Raw genomic sequence first — 25,798 nt, 5'->3', positions numbered from 1 at the left:
GGATGAAAGCATAGACCGTGGGGCCCACAGTGACCGCAGTGGTCTATGGTTCGGCCCACGATTGGGGAAGAGGTCTTACCCCCCAGCGGAAGATGAGAGGTAATATAAAATTGATGCTCAGAAATAGATTTAATTTCGGAGTATTATGTTTATGAGGTATCACTTAATGACATCAACGTAACTTGAGTATAACTTTATCTACTACCGCTTCTAAAGCGCAAGTGTAGAAGAAGCGACGGAACAAACTACACTGCAGCATTTTCATCATCATGACAATAGATCTTTACGGTGTACATAGAGCCAAAGGTCATGAAAAGAATGAAAAGCAAAACAAAAAGCAAGCAAAATTGATACTCATGTCATGTCGGCTCTGTCTACCCCGTATGGAGATAAAGATGTAAAATCGTCTCCGCGCGAGGAGTAACACCAGCCTCGCCGAAGATCTTCCCTTTAGTGGCGGTCGAGCCTGAAAGATTTTACGATGATGGAAACCAATCTTCAGGAAACCTGCATATTCAGACAACTGAATGTGTAACCATGGATCCAAAACGGGTTGGGTTCACCTGCATAGGTTCCGGAGGTCAGATGGGAGTAGCTTCGTGTTAAAACCTGACTCACCCAATTTCACTCATTGTCAAAGGCATACCCCGGGCTCCTCTCTTGAGAATTGAGGATGCAACCGGGGCTAAAGCCAGGAGGAAGAAGAATAGGCTGAAAAATCGCTCCAGCTATATGCAATATGTAATTTTTTGTCAGTTTAAAAATTGACTAAGAGATAAGCTGATAAACTTGGGATTCTTCTTTTAGGCGACGGGCTAGCAACCTGTCACTATTTACTGACTATTTAAATCAATACCCTTATTTCACTATACATTCAGTGTTTAAATTAAGGACGTCCTGGTAAAGGGTCAGGTCAAAAGTACCCGAAACCGCCGAGCTTGCATGAAGAGAGTTATGAATGTGGATGAAGCGAAGGAAGTATGCAGAGATCGTGGCAAGTGGAAAGAGGTAGTCTCTGCCTACCCCTCCGGGAAAGAGGAGTGATTTTATGTATGTATTCAGTGTTAACGAAACTGTTAGCTTTGTGTATCCCACACATACATACATAAAATCACGTTTCTTTCCCGGAGGGATCTCTGCATACTTTCTTCGCCTCATCCACATTCATAACTCTCTTATCCGCAAGGGATAAGTGGATATATATTATTTTACAGAGATATCCTCCAAAAGCTGTTAGAAGCGGCGGCAAATCTAAAATATGAGAGCGATCTTTACGAACGTGCAACTGAGTCTGAAGCAAAAGGTAACTTATTTTTGAATGAGTAATCGATTATTATGAAAAAAAAAATTTGAAAGGGGCTTGATTCTTTATTTAAATAAACAAACTATCTTTGAAAGAGTCCTCATCTTTTTTATGAATAAAAAACTATTTCTAAAAGAGTCCTCAGCTTCTTTCAAAGAAACCTAAATACAAAAAAGAATAGGACCACTCCATCTCTTTCCCATGGATGTCGTAAAAGGCGACTAAGGGATAGGCTTACAAACTTGGGATTCCTTTTTTAAGCGAGGTAGACAGAGCCAACAGTCTTGTAAAGACTAATAAGCCACGTTCAGCTATTTGGCTTAATGATAGAACTGACATTCAAATAGTGACAGGTTGTTAGTCCATCTAGAACTGACATTCAAATAGTGACAGGTTGTTAGTCCATCTAGAACTGAGATTCAAATAGTGACAGGTTGTTAGTCCATCTAACAACCTGTCACTATTTGAATCTCAGTTCTATCATTAAGCCAAATAGCTGAACGTGGCCTATTAGTCTTTACAAGACTGTTGGCTCTGTCTACCCCGCGAGGGATACAGACGTGATAATATGTATGTATGTATGTAAAAATAAAAATGTTAATTTAGGTAACCACAGGTAAATGCATAATACAAGTTGTAGGCGTCTTCTTTTAAGCAAAATTTCTTGTGCTAGGAGGCACCGCTCTGCCATAACATAGCAATTGTTATTACTACTAAATAAACTGTTTACAAACTTAAGCTAAATAAAGGTTTGAAGGTACTTTGAGTGTTGTATGTTATGTTGAGATGGTTTGGACATGTCGAGAGAATGGATGAGGACAGACTAACGAAAGGAATTTATAATGCAGAGCTGGCTGTAAAAGTGGGACAGGGCCGGCCATGTCGAACTTTCAATGACCATACATACATACATACATATGGTCACGTCTATATCCCTTGCGGGGTAGACAGTGCCAACAGTCTTGTAAAGACCAATAAGCCACGTTCAGCTATTTGGCTTTAAGATAGAATTGAGATTCAATCAGTGACAGGTTGCTAGCCCATCGCCTAAAAGAAGAATCCCAAGTTTGTAAGCCTAGCCCTTAGTCGCCTTTTACGACATCCATGGGAGAGAGATGGAGTCCTATTCTTTTTTTATTGGTGCCGGGAACCACACGGCGCATTTTTATTTTTATTTATTTATTTTTATATTCTTTTCAACTTTGGTCACCACATCCTCTTTCACTCCACATGTTTTTCTCACATAGATATTTCTAATTCGACTTTATTATATCTGTGTTAAAGTTCATTAAACTTTATTTTAGTTATTTCGATTAAACGTGTGTTTTAACTTACTCGTATTTCACAGAAGGGGAATCGCGACGTTCATGGCTTAAAAAGCTACCTTCAGGTAAGTTGTCAGGACCTGAACTTTCTTTAAATAAATATATACGGGACAAATTACACGGATTGAGTTAGCCTCGAAATAAAATCGAGACTTGTGTTACGAGATACTAACTCAACGATACTATATTTTATAATAAATACTTATATAGATGAACATCCAAGACCCGGGCCAATCAGAGAAAGTTCGTTTCTCATCATGTCCTGGCCGTGATTCGAACCCGGGACCTCCGGTGTCACAGACAAGGGCACTACCACTGCGCCACAGAGGCTGTCAAATTCTCTTTATTTATTTATATATTAATTTGTGTTTCTTAATTTGTTACTAAAATTTCTTTAGTCGCCTAGTTGTTTATTGGTGACGTGTGGTTCCCAGCACCAAAAAAAATTAGGACCACACTCCATCTCTTTCCCATGGATGACGTAAAAGGCGACGAAAAGATAGTCTATATAAGACTTGGGATTCTTCTTTTAGGCGATGGGCTAGTAACCTGTCACTATTTGAATTTCAATTCTATCAGAAAGTCAAATGGCTGAACGTGGCCTGATAAGAAAAGAAAGACTGATAAGTCTTTTCAAGACTGTTGGCTCTGCCTATCCCGCAAGGTATATAGACATGATTATATATATGTATGCATGTATTTAATTTTTTTTAAACTAGTTGTAAGTGATACATACATACATACATATGATCACGTCTATATCCCTAGCGGGGTAGACAGAGCCACCAGTCTTGAAAAGACTGATAGGCCACGCTCAGCTGTTTGGCTTAGTGCTAGAATTGAGATTCAAATAGTGACAGGTTAGGTTAGGTTGTGAGTGATTGTGTTGTATATACATACATCATACATACATAAAATCACGCCTCTTTCCCTGAGGGGTAGGCAGAGACTACATCTTTCCACTTGCCACGATCTCTGCACACTTCCTTCGCTTCATCCACATTCATAACTCTCTTCATGCAAGCTCGGCGGTTTCGGGTACTTTTGACCTGTGTTGTAAGTATATGTATGTATGTATGTTATCAGGTTTCTTCACACCGCGCCCTGGGCGCTCTCAGAAGGAGAGACAGGACCCCAGGAGGAGGTATAACAGTAATGTGGACTTCACACCGAGACTCGGCCGCGGACTGAACGAAGACTTGGCAGTCTCAGATGAAGACTTGTGAGTATTTCCATTTTATAAATGCGAAAGTAAGTTTGTTTTGTTTGTTTTATCTTCACGCGTTATCTACTGAACCTATCTTCTTGAAATAGGACTACCTACTCCATCTATTTCCCAAGGACGTTGTAAAAGGCGACTAAAGGATGGGCTTATGAACTTTGGATACTTTTTAGGCGATGCGCTAGCAACCTGTCACTATTTGAATCTCAATTCTATAATTAAACCGAACAGCTGAGCGTGGCCTATCAGTCTTTCCAAGACTGTTGCCTCTGGCTACCCCGCAATTGATATGGACGTGTCTATATGTACTCTAGTAGATTCAATAAGAATATGTTTAATTTGTTTAACAGAGCGACATATTATGCAGTAAGAGCAAGTAGAAAACCTGACTTCACCCCTAGACTTGGCCGTGAACTCGTTGGTAAGATGTCTTATTCAAATTCATAACTTAATTAATTTCGTCTGGCGCAGCGGTGGTGAACTTGTCTTTGTCACTGGAGGTCCCGGGTTCGAATCCCGGCCAGGGCATGATGAGAGAAAGAACTTTTTCTGATTGGCCTGGGTATTAATTATATATTATAAAAAAATATAGTATCGTTGAATTAGTATCTCGAAACTCTGCCTGCCCTTTCGGTATAGGGGCGTGATTTAATATATTCTAAGTTAGTATAATGTGAAGTTGACGTTAATTTCTTCAATAATGAAGAAAATGCTGCAGTGCATATTGTTACCGCTTCTTCTGCACTGACGCTTTGGAAGCAGCAGTAAACTTGTTTTAAGTAATTTATTTGACGTCAACCAATGTTGTGAAAGCATTATGACAATTATTAAGTCATATTGATATATGTCCCAAAATAATGAATTTAAATTCCTTTTTTTACAAGTTAGTAAACAATTTTATTTTCATCGACAAAAAAATTTTTCCAAATTGTGAACTAAGAAAATGACATTTCTAATTTATACCTATTATTAAAAATACAACTAATATTATTTCATAATTAAAAAAAAAAGGATTTGAATTTGTATCTTTGAATTTCTTCCACCAGATTACCCAGACACAATCAGATTGGTGCGGAGTGTGAACAGCACGTCATAAGTGGAACTGAGATACTACTAAAATAATAAGTATTTAGTATATTTTGTATGTTTTGGGCAAAGATATTTGAGATGTATTTAATATAAATGAAACAATAAAGATTGTCGAAATTGAATATTAGTTTTTATCAAGAATTTTTATCTAACTTTCTGATAACGAACCATTAAAAGAAGAATTTGAAGTCCGCCTTTGTGCCTTCTCTGTCTGTTTTACACTTATGGTGCAATAAAGAGTTTTATCTATCTACTTCCGCTTGCCCTGCGTTTGCAGGGAAACCTTATTGGATTATGGCTACAAAGCCTGAATATAAAGATTTCCTCACTGTAACATTACTTATCTTCTAAATAAAGGATTGGTAATCCTATGCTCATACGGTGAGGTGAGAAATAAAAAAAAAGAGAATCAGAGATTTACCGGATTTATCGGGAGCCCGGGGGGCCTAAATTCCAAAATACCCTAGAAAGTCCCGCTTAAAAAGCGATTCAATTCTAGATGAAGTCCAGGGTAAGTTAAGTAGTTTACATTTTTACTTGGATGAAATATTTTACGGTGAAACGCAAAATAAGTATAAAGTTTTGAAATTATTGCATTTTTATGACGAATTCTATAAAAAATAGCAATAAAATTTCCCACTCACAATGAATTTATTGTTGCATATAGTTCACGTGTGTAAGTACTGAGCCTTATTTATTTTTTGGTTTAGGTGATGTTAGCTCGGTCCATTCTATACTTGCTGTTGTCAAATTAATAATAAATCCGCAAGACCAGCAAAAGTATACAATTCTCGCGCTTGGAATCGAATCTAGAAACAACGTGTTGCGAAACTGATTTTTAATCACCACGCTATATAGATAATCAAATAGTTCTACCCAATAAGTCTAATTTTCAGGTTATATTTCAGTTATAGTCACAGTTATCAACGGAGAAATACTATTCGCTGCAAATATAGACGATTTCAAAGCAATAGCCAAAAAGTACGTCCCTGAACAATTTGCTGAGAAGCTGGCTAAAATCGCTGCAGAAACTTCGTTGTTTAATAATAAAAATGTAGTAAATAATAAAGCAACAAATAACACTGTAACATATGTTAATAATAATCCGATAAAGAAAATTGCTAGATTAGGAGATAACAATAATAATAAAAGAATATCGAATAAACAAGAAGCTGTAGGCATCATGGAGCAACATGAAACAAAAGTGGTCCATAAAAGCAATGTTGATCCAATACAAAAAATACAAAGAAATATAAATGGACATGAAAATGAAAACAAAAAGATATCACTATCACGAATAGATCTTGACGAATTAGTTGAAAAAATTAAAGAACGATTGGACGCTCAATATTTGGAGAAGTACAAGAATTATGTTAATAATGTTCCGCATCCTGTTGTAAATGATAAAACTTCCTTAATAAGAGGTCAGCCAAAGCCTGATCCAGTGCCCGAGAAAGCTGATTATGATTATACTAATCAAGGTAAAGTAGAGGAATTTGAAGATAATGCGAATGTACGAAATCAGCAAAGCAATAATATGAATGGCGGAAACAACGAGCCTTTACCAGAAGGGGCAGCGCCGTTTTTTGAAGAAAAATATTTGACGAACACAAAAGACAGCTATGAAGAATATGAAATGAAAGTGAGTGATAATGTTCCAAAGAAAAGTGAAAATACACCGGTTCAAAAATCGAATACAAATGCAGCTACAACTCACAATTATCAAGTAAGTACATCTAAAAAACTAGAACAGAGGAAACCCAGTAATCCGAATTCAGAAGTAATACAAAAACAGGATGATAATGAGAAATTGGAATACGATTACAAAGCATTCAAATCTGATGAGATCAAAGCAAAAACTGAAAATTTGAACTACGATTACCACACTTATAAGATGAAGTTAGATAACATGAATGGCAAGACTCCAACCACGCGTAAAACTTTTAAAGGATCAGGTATACCAACAAGGGAGAGATTCAGTATGAGTAGTCCGAATTATTATGCTAGTGTTCCTGTTGTAGCTGAGAAGTATGACTTCAATGAACCTCTTCCGGACAGAGATAGAGAACCAGAGGATCTGAAATACTTGGAAAATCAGCCGGCGAAAATTAACAAAAAGGTTCATATATAAATATCTTCTGTTTAAATGAAAATGTTTATAAAATAAATCGTATAAAATCTGTGTATATTCTTTGATTAACTGTGTGGTGTCACCACAGACCGATTATTTTAAAATGCTGCCAAATATTTTTTATCTCTATCTTTAGCAGGCATTAAATTAAGCTATCAGAAGTCTTCCTATCTACAGAATTGCCTGCGCAGAATTCAAATTTTTGTAGGACGCAAAAATATTTGCGCTAACCTTGTGTGATTTGTCCCGAATATATAGTAATTTATTTATTTACCTATGTATGTAGGTAAAAAAATAAATGTGCCGTGTGGTTCCCGGCACCAATAAAAAAAGAATAGGACCACTCCGTCGCATTCCCATGGATGTCGTAAAAGGCGACTAAGGAATAAGCTTAAAAACTTGGGATTCTTCCCTTAGACGATAGACTAGCAACCTGTCACTATTTGAATCTCAATTCTATCATTAAGCCAAACATTTGAACGTAGCCTATCAGACTTTTCAAGATGGCTCTGTCTACCCCGTAATTATGTGTATGTAATGTAGGTATGTTCAGTTTCTCTTTCAAGAATTTTTCAGTCAATAGTGTTCATTTTTCATTTTATTTTGTTTAACTACATTGAAAAGATTGAAAAGTAATAAAATACGTGAAAAATGTACTCTTGTTGTAAAATGCTAGAAAATAAATTCATCATTTTCATCATTCATCTTCATCGTCATAACCATGAAGTTTTTCACATATTTTTTTGTTTTATTTTCTTTTGCTATTAATACAACGTCATTCGCGTCAGTGCCTTTAGTTTTAAAAGTTCCGCTAACTGTGGATCCTTTTGCGCCAATAAATCAATAATATAAGGCTCGTATAATCTGTACCTACCTGTGTTCATGAACAATGAAAGGCAATTGTGTCTAATTGTCTCTCGCTTTCTAACTATTAGCTTGGCTAGAGAAGTAGAAAGAGAAAGAAGATTATAAGACGTACCGTCTTTAAACGTTAATACATCTATGCAAACAGTTAAAAAAGTATTAAGTACGTACATTGAATATGAAGAACCAGTAGTAGTAAAAAAAAGGTTATGTTTGTGTTTGTATGCTAATCTCTGGATGGATAGATTTGAATTTGGGTAGGTTGGTGGGCTGTAGACTGTACATTTTCACAGAATAAAAATTCTACTTTTTTAGAACAAATCGTGGTCTTCAACCCTTATCAATAAGAAATTTGATGTCTTACACGGAGTTCCCGCCAAAACTTACAATAAAAACGAATAAATGGATACCATTGCGAAAACGTCAAGACAGTTCTGAATTAAGGAAGATGAGAAACAATTTATATTTTGGAAGTTTTGACGCGTATAGCGGAAAGAGAAGAAGAGTGTAACCATGGAATTATAACCAATATAAAAAATATAATCCTATACATTAAATATACATATTGGTAAAATTTTAAAATGCCAATCTAGCAGGATCCCTTGTCTGATTAATGTTTACTTTATTTTCAAATAAATCATTTTTCGTCATATAGGAATAGGACCACTCCATCTCTTTCCCATGGATGTTGTAAAAGGCAAATAAGGGATAGGCTTACAAACTTGGTAGGTATTCTTTTTTTAGGCGATAGGCTAGCAACCTGTCACTATTTAAATCTCAATTCTATCATTACACCAAACATCTGAACGTGGCCTTATCAGTCTTTTTAAGACTGTTGGCTCTGTCTACCCCGCAAGGGATATAGACGTGACCATATGTATGTATGGGTACCTGTTAAAGTTTAAAAGTATCGACAGCCTTTGATAGATAGTAAGAATTGTTATAAATGTAATATTTATTTATTTAATATCCCACATCATACTCTTTATTGCATTCTGTATCCTTCGGCTTACAAGTGGATTTCGGCGTTGCTGGTTTTGTGTAACGAGTCCCCAGGGAGCTTCTAGTTGATCCTGGAATGAAATCATTAATCATCACTTACAGTCTTCCCCCTAGCTTTAGTTTTTTGTTTTGATTGTTCCACATGTAACAGGCTAAGGTCAAAGACCATACTGCCTCATCATTAGTCAAATATATTACTTCTTCTTACTGCTTATCAACATACCTATGTAGGTATGTTGATAAGCAGTAAGAAGTATAACTTCATCAGTACCTATTTATTATGAATGATATTTCCATATTTTTTTAAGATATCGTAAAATACAATTATTAAAAAAAAAACAGTAAAACCCAAACCAAATGTCAAGCATCAGATATAAAATTTATTTTATGGCGCGAAAATATTTAAGCGTTTAAGCCTATCAGAGCGCGCCATTTGAACCCGCGAACTGAACTGTCAGCTATTACGAGCGAGATAGAAGCAGACATTTTGTTTTCGGATTTAAAATTTTTTTTTTTATTTTTTTTTTTGGCTTGATTCGGCAGTAGGTTGCGCTATTCTGCGTCGACAAAAATTGCTATTGATTTTGATTGGTTGAACTGTATTTAGATATCTAAGTTGAATCAAGACTTACCTTCAGAAGTTCCTATACAGGGCGGTCGAAACATTCGTGAGTCTTTGATCAAAATTTGCGTGTTAGACAGGTCCATATGCCACTTTTCGAAAATTTTCTTCACTCCGTGTTTTAATGATTTGAATGAGTGCTTTTGTCCTGAAAAAGTGAATTAATATAAACCCACGCTTTTTTTTATATCAATATTAGTAAGGTGTGTCGCCTTGGAAGCGGCAGTAAACTTAGTTTTTAAGTTTTTTGACGTCAACCAATGTTGTGAAACTAAAAGTTTTGACAATTATTAAGCGATATGAAGTATCCTATAGAATAAAAATTTTGAATTTTGGGACCACTCCATCTCTTTCCTATGGATGTCGCAAAAGGCGACTAAGGGATAGACTTGCAAACTTGGGATTCTTTTTTAGGCGTTTAGCAACCTGTCACTATTTGAATCTCAATTCTATCATTAAGCCAAATAACTGAACGTGGCCATTCAGTCTTTTCAAGACTGTTGGCTCTGTCTACCCCGCAAGGGATATAGACGTGACCGTATGTAAGTATGTAAACACACCGGGCATAATAAAATTGAATAATTTCTTCAAAGACGTAACTTCCCATTGGAAGAAGCGTAGTTGCAATTCGTTTATTTGATACAATATAGCTTCTATATCTTCTGGCGTTTGTGATTTGCCGTTTGAAGATAGCAGTTGGATGAGGCTGAAATAAATGGTAATATATATTATTGAGGCAAAGTTTCATGAAAATCCGTTCAGTAGGTAGTGTTTGGATGGAACAGTAACGAACAAACACACATCCTTACAAACTTTTGCATTTATAATACTAGGCTTAGCTAACGTAGGTCTTATTTTAGGCGATGGGCTAGCAACCTGTCACTATTTGAATATCAATTCTATCAAAGCTAAACAGCTGAACGTGGCCTATCGGTCTCTTTAAGACTGTTGGCTCTGTCTAGCTCGCAAGGGATATAGACGTGACTATATGATATGGATATACATTCAGTCAGAAAAGTATCGGGAATGGATTATTTATTTATGGTTCCAAATTCAAATTTTTGTTTTTTTTGTTGTTGTTAGATTGGCACAACTGTTTTCCATTTTGGCGCGGAGTTTGAGTTGCATCTGTTGTTTACATTAAATACAGTGCTATTTTTAGTTATATTATATCTAGTGTGTATTGCTAATTTCATAATGGATAAAAACATCGAACAAAGAGTTTGTCTTAAATTTTGCATTGCCAATGGAATATCGTGTTCGGAGTCACTGAAAATGTTACAGAAGGCTTACGGTGAATCGACTTTATCAAAAACTCGTGCTTATGAGTGGTACAAAGCGTTCAAAAGCGGTCGAGATGTGATGGAAGATTTGCCTCGCTCTGGTAGGCCATCAACGTCTGCAACTGAAGTTAACATCGCAAAAGTGAAGGAAATAGTGACTGAAAATCCTCATTCAACTTTGAGAGAGATAGCCACCGAACTTTCTGTATCTCACGAGTCGATCCGTACCATTTTAACTAATAATTTGGGTATGAAACATGTTGCCGCTCGGCTAGTCCCAAAAGACCTGAATTTTTTTCAAAAACTCAATCGCATGAGAGTCGCTGAGGACATGCTAGAACGAGTCAATTCCGACCCAACATTCATGAAACGCATTGTTACTGGTGACGAGACGTGGGTTTACGAGTTTGACATGCAAACTAGTCAACAAGCTTCGGAGTGGCGCCTTCCAACTGAACCGAAACCGAAAAAACCACGCCAAAGTCGTTCAAAAGTCAAAGTCATGTTGACTGTTTTCTTTGACTATCGCGGTGTTGTGCACTCGGAATTCTTGCCGGAAGGTCAAACGGTAAATAAGGAATATTATTTGAGTGTTATGCGGCGTTTAAGAGAGCAAATCCGACGAAAAAGGCCAGATTTGTGGAAAGAAAATTCTTGGATTTTGCACCATGATAATGCACCTTCGCACAAGGCCATCATTGTGAACGAATTTTTAACCAAACACTCAACAAATACCATCGAGCAACCACCATATTCACCAGATATGGCTCCAGCCGACTTTTTTCTTTTTCCTAAACTCAAATTACCACTTCGTGGCACCCGTTTTCAATCGGTAGAAGACATAAAAGAGAATTCGCGGCGAGAACTGACCTCAATTCCGGAAACAGCGTTTAAAAAATGTTTTGATGATTGGATTATTCGTTGGCGTAAGTGTATCGTTTCTAAAGGAGCATATTTTGAAGGTGATAAAATAAATTTGGATGAATAACAAACAGTTTGTGTATTATTGATCTTTTCCTGCTACTTTCTTGACAGAGTAGTATGTAATACATTTTGGCATCAGCGGCCGTGTCTCGTCTCGGTGTAAACTGACCTTTATCAACTAGTATGGATTAGTACACTTATAATAAAGAGAAAAGTTTTGTATTATTGTATGTTTATAATTATAACAAATAAACTCAAAAACTACTTAACCGATTTTGATGAGATTTGGTACACAGATAGACCTAGAGAGTAATCAGCACGAGAGTGAAATCGCGCTCAAAAGCGACTAATTTATAGAAAAAACTAATTTATAGACCTAGACGAACGTATCTTGATCAAATTAAGGACGACCTGGTAAAGGGTCAGGTCAAAAGTACCGAAACCGCCGACCTTGCATGAAGAGAGTGTGGATGAAGCGAAGGAAGTATGCAGAGATCATGGCAAGTTGAAAGAGGTAGTCTCTGCCTACCCCTCCGGGAAAGAGGCGTGATTTTATGTATGTATTTTATAGAAAAAAAGATTAAAAAAAATAATCACCGATTTGCAACCTGTTCCCCAATGAACTTGCTGACCGTCGCGTTCTTCTTCATGCCAGTTATAATAGGTCTCAACAGGTCTACACAGAGCAAGGAATGCCGCCTCCTCATCTCAGCTTCCGTCTGAGCGTCCAATCCCGTATCCCTCCTATAAAAAATCTCAACGGGGTTGCCATATTTTTTTACATGTTTCTCCCATTTCTTCGCCTGCAACTTCGTTCTCAAAGGTTTTGCTTTATTTGTTACATTTTCACGTATTGTTAAGTTATTAATGTTTATTTCATTTATATTTATTGTTGATTTTGTCGTGGGTATGGTGCGGATGCGAAGTCTTTTCTTCCTGTGTCTGCTTATAGGAGTTATTGGGCCAGTTCTGACGATTTTGGTCTCCAATGGGTCTACGTCGTTCTCAGGGGGGATAAATTCCGGTTTCTTCGTCCTTATATCCGAAGACATTCTTAATTTTAAAAGCGATAGTCGGTCCAGTATAGTTGGTGTTGGTGCGTGTATCAATAGGGTACATTTTAATACTGAAAAGGGTTAATAAATAAATTCATTAGGTACTTAAATGTAAGATAAGGATATGTTGCATCACCTTGGCTGTTCAGCGTTCAATGGATTTTGATTTGAAAGTGGAGAAAAGATGAATGAGTTGACTTGTAGTCAATAATGTCTTTGCTGTCCATCAGGTTATAATAGCTTTGTCGATCGAGTAACAGGAGAAGGTAAACAGTTTATCTGAAGGCGAACATACTAACATAAGTAAAACTTCAAGGTGTCACTGGTGTGTCAGAATTTTTTCACCAAAATTAATTAATATAGTGATGGATTGGACAGTTATGAGAATATCAATTAAAATAATATGTTTGCCATAACATTATTGCGACGGCACTATCACCAGAACTTACCACTAGCTTGTAGCGGGTATTAGGTTACATTTAAAATTTGCATTATAATTATATACATATATATATATTTAAAGATTTTTATTATACAAATAATTATAAAATACATACGTCAATACATTATATCATATTTAAGTTCCTGATGAGTCCGGCCCCTAGAATACGGTCCTGTCTCTTAATGGAAGACCTAGCGCCCGGCAATTTGAAATCGCGGAGTCTTCGTTTTTGTTCGATAGTTTTTTGTTTCTTGTCACATTTTTTCCATCGATTATTTTAAGTTAGCGTATTGTGAAAATAGCAAACAATAAATATTTATTTTGTTAATCGTTTTTTTATCTTCATATAATTCGCAAGTTGCTATTGCCTCATACATACATACATACATATAGTTACGTCTACATTCCTTGCGGGGTAGACAGGGCCAACAGTCTTCAAAAGGCTGATATAGCCACGTTCAGCTTTTTGGCTTGATGATAAATTTGAGATTGAAATACTGACAGGTTGCTAGCCCATCGCCTAAAATAAGAATCCCAAGTTTATAAGCCTACCTACCACTTCCTCAGTCTTATGATTAGTGTTATTCCGAAATATATTACTTATTTTGAAGAAACAAATCTATACTAATATTATAAAGCCGATGAGTTTGTTTGTTTGTTTTTTTGAACGCACTAATCTCAGGAACTACTGGTTCGAATTGAAAAATTATTTTTGCGTTGAATAGACCATTTATCGAGGAAGGCTTAAGGCTATATAAGTAGAGGATAAAACAATCTAATCAAGAAATGAATGAATAAACAACGTACCCACAGCAATAACTACTACGAACAATATTTCTTTCATTCTGAGAAGAACTAAATATTTCGTAGGTAATTTTTTTTTTCTGTTAATCACGAACTATGAAATTCAGCGATGCGTTTTTCAACATACAAGAGAACGTATTAAAAATCGGTCGCTTGAACTACGGCTGTTTTTGTTTAAAGTCGTGCCGTGTGGATCCCATCACTTTAATAGAATAGTACTCCGTCTACGCCGCAAGGGATATACATAGACGTGACTAGCTATATGAATATAGTGACGTAAATACAGATAATCACGTCTATATCCCTTGCGGGGTAGACAGAGCCAACAGTTTTTAAAAGAATTGAAAGGCCATGTTCTGCTGTATGGCCCAATGATGGAATCAAGGTTCATATGCTAGCCCATCGCCTACGAGAATTCCAAGTTTATAACCCATTCCCATAGTCGCCTTTTACGAAATCCATGGGAAAGATATGTCGTGGTTGTATTCTAAAGTTCCAGAAACCACTCGGCACTTTAGAATAGAAATATTTTATAATGATGGTCATCGGTTCATCAATTATTGTGGTGCATGCGACCGAAGTAGCAGATAGACCTTTAAAAATGTGCAAAACCAAATCGCAATCTCAATTAGTAATAGTAATTTTTATATACTAGTTGTAGTTGAGCGAGTACTAGTTGAGCCCGCGATTTCTGTCTGTTTGTATGTAGGTTAGGTACATAAGGGATAGGCTTACAAACTTGGGATTCTTTTTTAGGCGATGGGCTAGCAACCTGTCGCTATTTGAATCTCAATTCTATCATTAAGCCAAACAGCTGAACGTGGCCATTCAGTCTTTTCAAGACTATTGGCTCTGTCTACCCCGCTAGGGATATCCCTATACATACATTCACGGTCACGTCTACATAGACGTGACCGTGTATGTATGTTGTATGTACAGAAGACTGAAGATGCAAGCACTACATAACGCATGTAACCGAAACCATAGTGCGAATTTATTTTTTGTTATTTATACTGTAGTTATTTTTATATAATAAAAACGACGTCAAAGAAAAAAAAAATACTTTGTTTTTTCATTTTCTCTGTACCCTTAATATTTTTTATTTATTTAATATTCATTTCTACAGGTACACAAGAGGTACCAAATCTACATATACAGTTTAATTACCTCAGATGCTAACTAGAGGTACACCCGCGGTCCTGACGTCAGGATGGCGGGTGTACCTATTTAATTAAAAAATCTTTACATAGAAGGAGGTACACAGATTTTTAGGATCGGTACACTGAGGTACACATCAGGTACGTTTTTAATCCAAAACAGATATTTAAATCCGTGAGGTACACCCGCGATTCTGACACACATGTTAATTTTTAAAAATGAAAACAGCGTTGCGTCTGGCATTCTACTGGGGCTAAAATTTACCTTGAGGCTATATAAAAATCATAATAAAAACACACAAAGTTTAAAAGAAAACCAGATTTGCGAGATTTTGCGCTTAAAACTCTAAATTCGCATACGAATACACATTCGCGCGTTTACTTACTCGACTTTATATTGAATATAGTTGCCACTTTATCAAAAAACTTTACAATAAATACACATTATCACACATCATAACATTTATTGACATTTCTCAATCGATATAATATTTTTTCTGACCATTTTCGAAACTTCCCACATCTTCATCATCGTATTGATTTAATTCTTCATCCGCCATATCGCTCAATGCTTCAATCAGCAAATTCGCGTCATTTAAACAAACAGACTTGTCTACCTCCACGTATTCTGAAATAAAATAATAGTTTTAAAGTTCCAAAGAGAAGTTTTTCTGTATTTTTGTAGATTTGATTTCTGAACTAGCTGTTTTCCGCTACTTCGTTCGCCGTAATCTCAATTCATAAAAGCTAACCCTCTATAATATAAAAGCTAAATTTCTCCAAGAAGCAATAGAAAGAAATTTAGCTAAGCCAGTTTTTAAGTTGGACCAAACCAACACATCAGAGAAAACCGCATCCAAATCGGAGCAGCAGTTTCGCGTGATGCTCATATGAACATACTGACAGACAGATATTCTAAAAATGACAATTTTGGCTTTTGTTGGTCTTATGGGTAGTATAATTGCGAAATTAACTGTCTGTCTGTCTGTTACGCTTTCACGCCTAAACCACTAAACCGATTTCGATAAAATTTGTGAGGTGAGGAAGAACATAGGCAATAATTGAGAAAAAAGGGGAAGTCGAAAAAAGAAGATAAAAGATTGTCAGTTAACTTTTACGACGAAAAAAGTTGCGGGCAACAATTTTTTTTTATATATGTAACTATATAGGTAGGTATATGGATGGTCTACTTACGTTGCAACTTGTGCTTGCAATTTGCAGCGTACAACTCGCACCTACTTTTGAATACTACAGGGGTGTTGTCGTCTATATGCACAGCACATACAGGGTGTTCGACATTCGGACACTCTTGGGGGCACCCATCCCGGAGCGAGTACATTACATAGACCTTACAATATTCCACTTTCACTGGGTAGAACTCTGGAAGAAGCAGTAAACTCAGTTTTAAGTAATTCATTTGACGTGAACCAATGTTGTGAAACCAAAAGATATGACAATTATTAAATGATATGAAGTGACCCGTGCGAATTAATAAAAAATATGTTTTTTTTTAAATATGAATGAGTTGCTTAAAAAAAGGGATGCGTAGGCACATCTGTATATACAGGGTGTCTGGTAAATCGCGTTTAATATTTAGGGGCATAGTTAATTATGAACGCGCTTAATTTTATTTAAATATAGAACGAATATAGAAAAGAAAAAATCCAGCGAGCGCAGCCACCGGCCGCAAGGATCCCCATACTTCTTGTTTTTGTAGAATAATTAAGGTAGTATTAGTAGTAAAAAAAATTGTAGGTAAGAAAATCTTAACCTCATAATATTTTCTAATTATTTGAAACTAGAATCAGATTCTGAGTGCCCCATTTCAATATGCAACGGGATTTACCAGACACCCTGTATATAAAAGCGAAAAACATTCACTCACTCATTACGAAATCTCAAAAACTACTGAGCCTATAAAAATGATATTTCGTATCACGGACAAAAGCTGACCACCTGATTACCCACGAATCGGGGGAGAATTTTTTGTACATCAGATTTAAGTTTGATCAAGACTAACACACATCTCAGAAAGTTTTCCTATCATATTATGTACTTTTTATACCGCAATTCCCACGGAAGCGAAACCACGAGGCGCGTCTAGTTTTACTATACCAAGCATGTATGATTACTTACTTAATACATACATACATAAAATCACGCCTCTTTCCCGCAGGGTAGGCAGAGACTACCTCTTTCCACTTGCCACGATCTCTGCATACTTCCTTCGCTTCATCCACATTCATAACTCTCTTCATGCAAGCTCGGCGGTTTCGGGCACTCTTGACCTGACCCTTTACCAGGACGTCCTTAATTTGATCAAGATACGTTCGTCTAGGTCTTCCCACTCCGACCTTTCCCTCCACACTCTCCATGTAGGTATATCTGCTTAGTCAACCTGTTTTCATTCATCCTCTCCACATGACCGAACCATCTCAACATACCCTTTTCTATTCCTGTAACTACATCTTCTTTCACATCACAACATTTACTTACTTAATAACCCTCTGTAATATGAGCACTTGTTGTTTAAAATAATATGGCAGACGCTCTGAAACCATTGGAACACGAATTGTTTCCTGTTATGACCGCACGCGACTTTATTGTAGTCTTTACATCGTTCAGGGTCACAGTAGTCCATAAGGCTCGGGTGGAAAGAACTAGGTCTCGCAGAAATGTGGACATCTGGCCAACGGGGGGGCCTGTAGCCCCTTTGTTTCACTGAAATAGTAGATAGATAGATAGATAATTCATTTATTTGATTTCCATATACATACATACATATGGTCACGTCCATATCCCATGCGGGGTAGACAGTGCCAACAGTCTTGAAGACTAAATGGCCACGTTCAGCTATTTGACTTAATGATAGAATTGAGATTCAAATAGTGACAGGTTGCTAGCCCATCGCCTAAAAGAAGAATCCCAAGTTTATAAGCCTATCCCTTAGTCGCCTTTTACGACATCCATGGGAAACAGATGGAGTGGTCCTATTCTTTTTTGTATTGGTGCCGGGAACCACACGGTACTACTATTTGATTTGCTACACACAATTTACAATTTAATATAAAATACAAATTAATTAGGGTGTGAGTTGCAGCAATAGAAAAAGGTCACAACTCAAGGAATTTATTGTTATAGAGCAATACGCTGATTTTCAGTTATGACCTAGGTGCTAGTGCAGGTCAATCTGCGCACGTTATAAAAAAATAAACAAAAACAAACTGTGTCATATTATGATTAATTATCTATGAGTGTCAATGTCATTGTCAAGAGAGAATAAAACAGTTTGTAACGGACATACAATAAAAACAGTTTGTGATGGCGTCATCATGCAACCATAGCTCGAATGTTTTATTTCATAAATTCCTATATGAAACACAAACAAAGACTCGTGTCGTGACTAAGATAAAGTTTCAATTGTATAAGTGTGATAAATGTAGCGGCTTAATAACCAAAAGAATATCCAAAAATATTTGAAAATTCGATACACGCCCCGGCATCGCTCGTGTAACGTATATAAACCTTTTTCTTGAAACATTCTTTAAAATATATAATGGGAATGGAATAGAAGAGTACATGAGAAGCAGAATCCGAAATACTATATGTATATGTGTTTATACAATAACTGAAGATTCAGCCATCTTGTTTTACCAGCGAGGTCTTTAATTGACTATTTGTTTTGTGGCGATGATTCGGCTCGACCGCCAACAAAGGGAAGATCTTCCGACAGGCTAGGTGTGATGCCTGGGGAACCGCGCGGTAAATAATGTTGTGTCGGAGGTTGTATATATGCTCAAATCCGTGAAATCTTTGCTTGCGCGATTTAGACTTTTCGCTGTTTCATATGGTTCGGCTGGCAGAGAAAGCCTTGTGGCATTTAAGTCCTTTTGTACATTTTACATGCATCAAGTTTAAATAAATAAATACACTAGACATCCTTTCAGCGGTTTTTCTCACCCATTGAAAACGAATTTAAGGTTAACAGTTTGAAGTAGATATATAAAAAAATTACACACCATTTTTTTTCTTGGCCATCCACTCCTTGTAGAGGACTGAGGCATTTCTAAAACAGAAATTAAATTTGTTACAGGCGTCAAAAATATCTTACCTATCTTAAAAACTTAGTAGGTACAGGAATACACAAATAAAACAGCTTAAGTTAAAGTGGTTGTGGTAATTATTAAATAAATAAATATAAACGGGACAAATTACACAGATTGAGTAAGCCTCGAAGTAAGTTCGAGACTTGTGTTACGAGATACTAACTCAACGATATTATATTTTATAATAAATACAAATATAGAAAAACATCCAAGACCACCAATTTTATCTCCTGATATGGTTGCGAATGGAAGTGCCGTGTGGTTCCCGGCACCAATACAAAAAAGAATAGACCCACTCCATCTCTTTCCCATGGATGTCGTAAAAAGTGACTAAGGGATAGGCTTACAAACTTGGGATTCTCGTTTAGGCGATGGGCTAGCAACCTGTCACTATTCTCAACTCTTTCATTAAGCCAAATAGCTGAACGTGGCCATTCAGTCTTTTGAAGACTGTTCAGGCTCTATCTACCTCGCAAGGGATATAGACGTGACCATATGTATGTATGTATTTCTTACTTCCCCGAGGTGCCAGGCGATCCGTCTCTGAAAGTGATAAGAAAAACCATTTTAGTGCCGCCTCATCATTACAGAGTTCGAAAAATATGTAAATAAAAAAATATATACGGGACAAATTACACTGATTGAGTTAGCTTCGAAGTAATTTCAAAACTTGTGTACGAGATACTAACTCAACGATACTATATTTTATATTAAATACTTATATAGATAAACATCCAAGACCCAGGCCAATCAGAAAAAGTTCTTTTCTCATTGTGCCCTGGCCGGGATTCGAACCCGGTACCTCCGATGTCACAGACAAGCGTACTACCGCTGCGCCACAGAGGCCGTAAAATTTTTTTATGGCGCGAATGTATTTGAGATTGTGTGTCAAACATAGCTCGCTATTTGAACCCACGAACTAAATTGTCCGCTATTGTATCATTCATTATGTGTCTTGAAGTGTCGCTTATTATTTTTGGGGATTTAAAAAAAAATACGGAGCTATTTTTGAATAAAATTTGACTATAATTCGAAAATCGAAAAGTAAAAAAAAAAACACAATCGGACGCGTGCATTGCGTCAATGCGGCGCAAAGGAGGATAAATAGGAACTTCAACATTATGAGATGTTTTGTCTTTTATATTTTAAGTTAGATAAATGTACTTTTAATAAAGTCGTTATTTTTTTAATTTCATTCGACATTAGTCTGCGCTGTTGAACGAAGCCAATGTGATTAAGCCTAAGTTGTCATAGTTTTTTGCTATCATTTAATCGATTTCCATGTTATTAGACGAATAAATAAAAGACAATTTTTGTTAACGACAGCGTTGCCAACTCTACGTCTTTTTACGTAGATCTACGTATTTTAAGCCTTTCACGCAAACCAACAAACTTTAGTCCCAAAATCTACGTAGGTATTTTCTATCAAAATTATTCAATTGCAAAATAACATATCTCGTCGTTAGACTGAATGGGCATTAATTCCGTTACTTTCGCGAAAAAAGTTGAATGAATGAAATAGCGCAAATGACGAACATAAACAGACTTTCCACTGAAACGCTAACAGGCTTACTTTTCACGAAAAGTAGCTTAAAAATAAATCACGACTGATTCTATGTATAAATTTAATTAATCTAAAAATGAAATAAAATTGAATAATTTTAATAAATCGATGACCATGAAGTAGCAAACTTTTTTAAATTATCTGTAAGTGGTGTTTCATATGTAGAATGTAGATAATGTGAAACTTGACTAGTTACTGGAATATTTATTTATTTATTACTATTATTTTTGTTAGCGGAGATATCTTTAACCAGTTTTATCTATCTTCTGACTGTTTGCAACTTTTAGGGTCTTATGAATTGTCGTTTTATTCACTTCTTCATTTCAAGCAGATAAAAGTACGTAGATCTACGTATTTCTCATTTGGAAATTTTACTATGTCTACGTAATTTTCTAATCTGGCCTACGACCTTTTCAAAATAATAGTTGGCAACACTGGTTAACGAACTAGGTAATTCTTACTTTCCCGACTTCCCCGTGGAACCTGGAGCTGCCCCTCTGAAAATGGTAAAAAAACTTTGAGTGTCGTAAATAAAGAATTGTAGGTCTCATCTCAGATATTAAAATACATAAGTAAGTAAGTTAATGCTTTATTTTTCACTAAAGGAGTACCTACATTACAAATATAAAACAGTAGTACAGTACAAAGGCGGGCTTATCCCTAAACTATGGTTTCAGCTATGATTCTTATTTGTTACTAGCTGTGCCCGCGACTTCGTCCGCGTGGAATAAGTACTTAGTTATTTTTTGCATCATTGAAGCCCACAAGGATGAATAATTTTCCCTGATTCTTCTCACATTCTCCATCATTTCTTAATTCCCTAAATTCCCTAATAGTTGCAGCGTGATGTTATATAGCCTAAAGCCTTCCTCGATAAATGGTCTATTCAACACTAAAATAATTTTTCAATTCGAACCAGTAGTTCCTGAGATTAGCGCGTTCAAACAAACAAACTCATCAGCTTTATAATATTAAATTTAGAATTCGACATAAGTCTGCGCTGTTGAACAAAGTCAACGCGATTAATCATAAATTTTCATACAACATAGTTTTGCTAAAATTTAATCGATTTCCATGTTATTCAACGAATAAATCAATCAATCAGTCAAGTTGTGTTAATGAACTAGGTAATTCTTACGCCCCTGACTTCCCCGTGGAACCTGGAGCTGCCCCTCTGAAAGTGATAAAAAACTTTTAGTGACGTAATAAAGAATTGTAGGTCTCATCTCAGATATTTAAATACATAAGTAAGTAAGTAAATGCTTTATCTATACTAATATTAAGTATAAAGCTGAACAGTTTGTTTGTTTGAACGCGCTAATCTCAGGAACTTCTGGTTCGAATTGAAAAATTATTTTTGCGTCGAATAGACCATTTATCGAAGAAGGATTTTGGCTATATAACATTACGCTGCAACTATAAGGAGCAAAGAAATAATGGAAAATGTGAAAAAACGGGGAAAATTATTCATTCTTGAGTGCTTCCGTTGCGTGTGCTGCGAAAACGGTTCAAGATACCAAAAATATATGTATGAAAGAATTATTTCTCTCGAAATCATCTAAAATAATGTCTGCGACAGTTTATGTCTTTCTTTTAAGATAAGCTCACTAGAACCGTTTTATGGTAATCAAATATGGTTGAAATTAATGCATTATTTGTTAAGATTTGTATCAACGTAATAATATTAATCTTTATCCAATAAATTTGTTGTTGCCTTCCTCGACAAATGTTGTATTCAACACAAAAATAATTTTTCAATTCGAACCAGTAGTTCCTTAGATTAGCGCGTTCAAACAAACAAACAGACAAACAAACTCTTCAGCTTTATAATATTAGTATAGATGACCACTGTAAGTTATACAAATAAAATTTAATACCTTGCTGGCTCCCCATCTTTGCCTCTCTGGGACACTAAACGATAATTAAAAATATAATATTAGATATATACTTTTAGAGAATATTGCGTTATAAGAAAATTATTCTAAAATTCTATTATAACATTTTGAAAAAGAGAACCGACTCCAATCGGTGTCCTCTTTTTTTGAAATCGGATAAATCTCTTAAATTACTTTGTTTAAAAATCAATTTAATTCAAGTCACTTGCGCTAGTGGGACATTTTGCGAAAGATGAATTCTGTGAACGAGTAATTTTGCGACCAGGGGACATTTCGCGAAAGAGACCTCTTGCGCATGCGCCGAACAGTGGTTGTGTTTGTTACTCTTTCACGCAAAATCTACTGGACAGATTTTAATGAAATTTGGTACACGGATGGAAAAAACCTTGATTAATTAAAAAAGAGCGATGTCCCGTGGCATAGCTAGTAAGATATGCTTGTTTGATAATTGTGTCTCGTATCAAAGAGAAAACATTGTATGTGTTAACTGATTCTCTTCTGCAGTACAAATTGGTAAAGTCGATCAAGATAATGGCTAACAATTTTGGGTTCAGGAAATGAGTCACTATCTGAAACATATATCACCATTTCCTTTTGGATTTTTATTATAAGCCACTAGAATTAGGATATTAATAGAATGTATGGAAAAACTTATTTTTAACGTACTATAAAAAAGGTGGATTAATTTTTTTTAAAAAAGGAGAAGGTTTTCAATGCGACCGATTCTTTTTATACTTACAAACTACGGCCAAAATTTGCAGCAAAATCAAAATTTTTACCCCATAACACGTGTACATTTTAAAAAGACCTTTTCAATAAAAATTTTTTTGGCTTTCAACAATTAGTGGCTGTAAAATCTTTAATCACAAAAGAAATAACAATTTTATGGCTATAAAAATGGTTAATTAGAATTGAACATGACTTTCTTGATTAATTATTTTTTTAACGTGACGGCCTCTGTGGCGCAGCGGTAGCACCTACGTTTTGTGACGCAGTATGTCCCGGATACGAATCCTAGGCACGGCAAAGAGTATGTAAAGAAAGTACTTTGTGAGAAGGCTTATTATAGGACTGATGATTACCTTAATGATAAAAACATCTGGCTGGAGCTTGGCACAGAAACCTCGTAATTAATTGTAGTTTGATTTGAACTTAAATCAAAATTCAGTACACTCTGTAAGTACATAAATCTTTTTAAAATTGGCAATCCATAAAATATATATATATATATATTTTTAACAATGTATTCTCTCGTCCATTCTATTCTAAGTTTAATTAATATTGTGAAGTTTACGTTGTTGAAGAAAATGCTGCAGTGCAGTTTGTTACCGCTTCTTCTGCACTGACGCCTTGGAAGCGGCAGTAAACTTAGTTTTTAAGTAATTTATTTGATGCAATTATGTTAAACCATACGTTTTGACAATTATTAAGCGATATAATATAGTATCCTATAGTAATGAATAAAAATTTTAAATTTAGAATTTTTGAATTTTGGCATGATGAGAAACTAACTTTTTCTGATTGACCTGGGTCTTGGATATTTATCTATATAAGTATTTATATTAAAAACTAGCTGTGCCCGCGACTTCGTCCGCGTAGAATAGACATTTGGGCATCATTGAAGCCCTCAAGAATGAATAATTTTCCCTGTTATTTTTTACATATTTCATTATATCTTGGCTCCTTATATTGTAGTTCATCTTATATCCTAGTATTGTAGTTGCAGCGTGATGATATATAGCCTGAAACCTTCCTCGATAAATGGTCTATTTAACGCAAAATGAATTTTTCAGTTCGACCCAGTAGTTCCTGACATTAGCTCTTTCAAACAAACAAACAATATAGTATAGATACCTATAGTATCGTTGAGTTAGTATTTCAAATCACAAAGCCGGCGCCGGCGCCGAGCTGTCGACTCGTTTCTTGGGAACTATTATTTGGTTCCCGGCACCAATACAAAAAAGAATGGGACCACTCCATCTCTTTACCGTGGATGTCGTAAAAGGCGACTAAGGGATAGGCTTACATACTTGAGATTCTTTTTTAGGCGATGGGCTAGCAACCTGTGAATCTCAATTCTATCTTAAAGCCAAATAGCTGAACGTGGCCTATCTGTGTTTTCAAGGCTCTGTCTATCCCGCAAGGGATATAGACATGATTTTATGTATGTATGTAGATTAGAAATGTGTATGTAAAAGTGTGCTTTTGTCGTATTTTATGTCTTTTAACCACTTTACTTAATCTCAATGAGGATTTATATTTAGTGTGATTACACGGAGAATTTCACGCGGGCGAAATCTATTATAATTAAAATAATTAAAAAAAAAAAAATTTATACTTATAAAAATAAAATTTTAATCAAATTTGCCATTAAGTAGGTACTAAGTTACAATAAAATTTATACATAACAAATTTAAAATATTTAAAAAAATAAACGCTCTCCTTAAAACTATACCTACATTACAACATAATGCTAACAAAGGCACAATTAAAAATGGCCACAGATTTTTCCACTTTGTGAGAAGTTTGAGAACTCCAAAGACATATGTACATTCAATCGCGCAATTAAGGGACATAGATACCATCTCTCGAAAGGACTGAAAGGTTCAGATAAAGACGAATTGACAGCCCATCGCTTAAAAGATGAACATACATACATACATATGATCACGTCTATATCCATTGCGGGGTAGACAGAGCCACAAGTCTAGTTAAGACTGATAGGCCACGTTCAGCTATTTGGCTTTAAGATAGAATTGAGATTCAAATAGTGACAGGTTGCTAGCCCATCGCCTTAAAAGAAGAATCCCAAGTTTATAAGCCTACCCCTTAGTCGCCTTTTACGACATCCATGGGAAAGAGATGGAGTGGTCCTAATCTTTTTTGTATTGGTTTTGTGTAATCATATCCAGCTCAATATTTAATACGTTACAGTGGCGTAGCGTGAGTGTCGGCTGCCCGGGGCGGAAAACCATTTTGCCGCCCTCTTATTTAGGTATTTTAATTTAAT

At 35.8% G+C, this 25,798-nt stretch overlaps 2 protein-coding genes across 2 annotated transcripts; both read right to left on the bottom strand.

The window, feature by feature from the left end:
* Positions 1–8,897: 8,897 nt before the first annotated feature.
* Positions 8,898–12,941, bottom strand: LOC106134358 (uncharacterized). The gene is made up of 4 exons (XM_060952124.1): positions 12,363–12,941; positions 10,119–10,264; positions 9,569–9,706; positions 8,898–9,007 (listed from the first exon to the last, which is right to left on the bottom strand). Exons 1-4 carry the CDS (start codon positions 12,815–12,817, stop codon positions 8,898–8,900), a joined length of 849 nt encoding a protein of 282 aa, XP_060808107.1. The 5' UTR covers positions 12,818–12,941.
* Positions 12,942–15,649: 2,708 nt separating this feature from the next.
* LOC106134384 (uncharacterized) lies at positions 15,650–24,986 on the bottom strand. The gene is made up of 6 exons (XM_060952438.1): positions 23,871–24,986; positions 19,846–19,872; positions 19,243–19,289; positions 17,720–17,944; positions 16,418–16,603; positions 15,650–15,851 (listed from the first exon to the last, which is right to left on the bottom strand). Exons 1-6 carry the CDS (start codon positions 23,972–23,974, stop codon positions 15,700–15,702), a joined length of 741 nt encoding a protein of 246 aa, XP_060808421.1. The 5' UTR covers positions 23,975–24,986; the 3' UTR covers positions 15,650–15,699.
* Between the last annotated feature and the right edge of the window lie 812 nt (positions 24,987–25,798).

This window comes from Amyelois transitella, chromosome 28 (genome assembly GCF_032362555.1).
Source record: "Amyelois transitella isolate CPQ chromosome 28, ilAmyTran1.1, whole genome shotgun sequence".
NCBI classification, from domain to species: Eukaryota; Metazoa; Arthropoda; class Insecta; order Lepidoptera; family Pyralidae; genus Amyelois; species Amyelois transitella.
The sequence above is the reverse complement of the archived record's forward strand: the minus strand, read 5'-3'. Positions and strand labels throughout refer to the sequence as shown.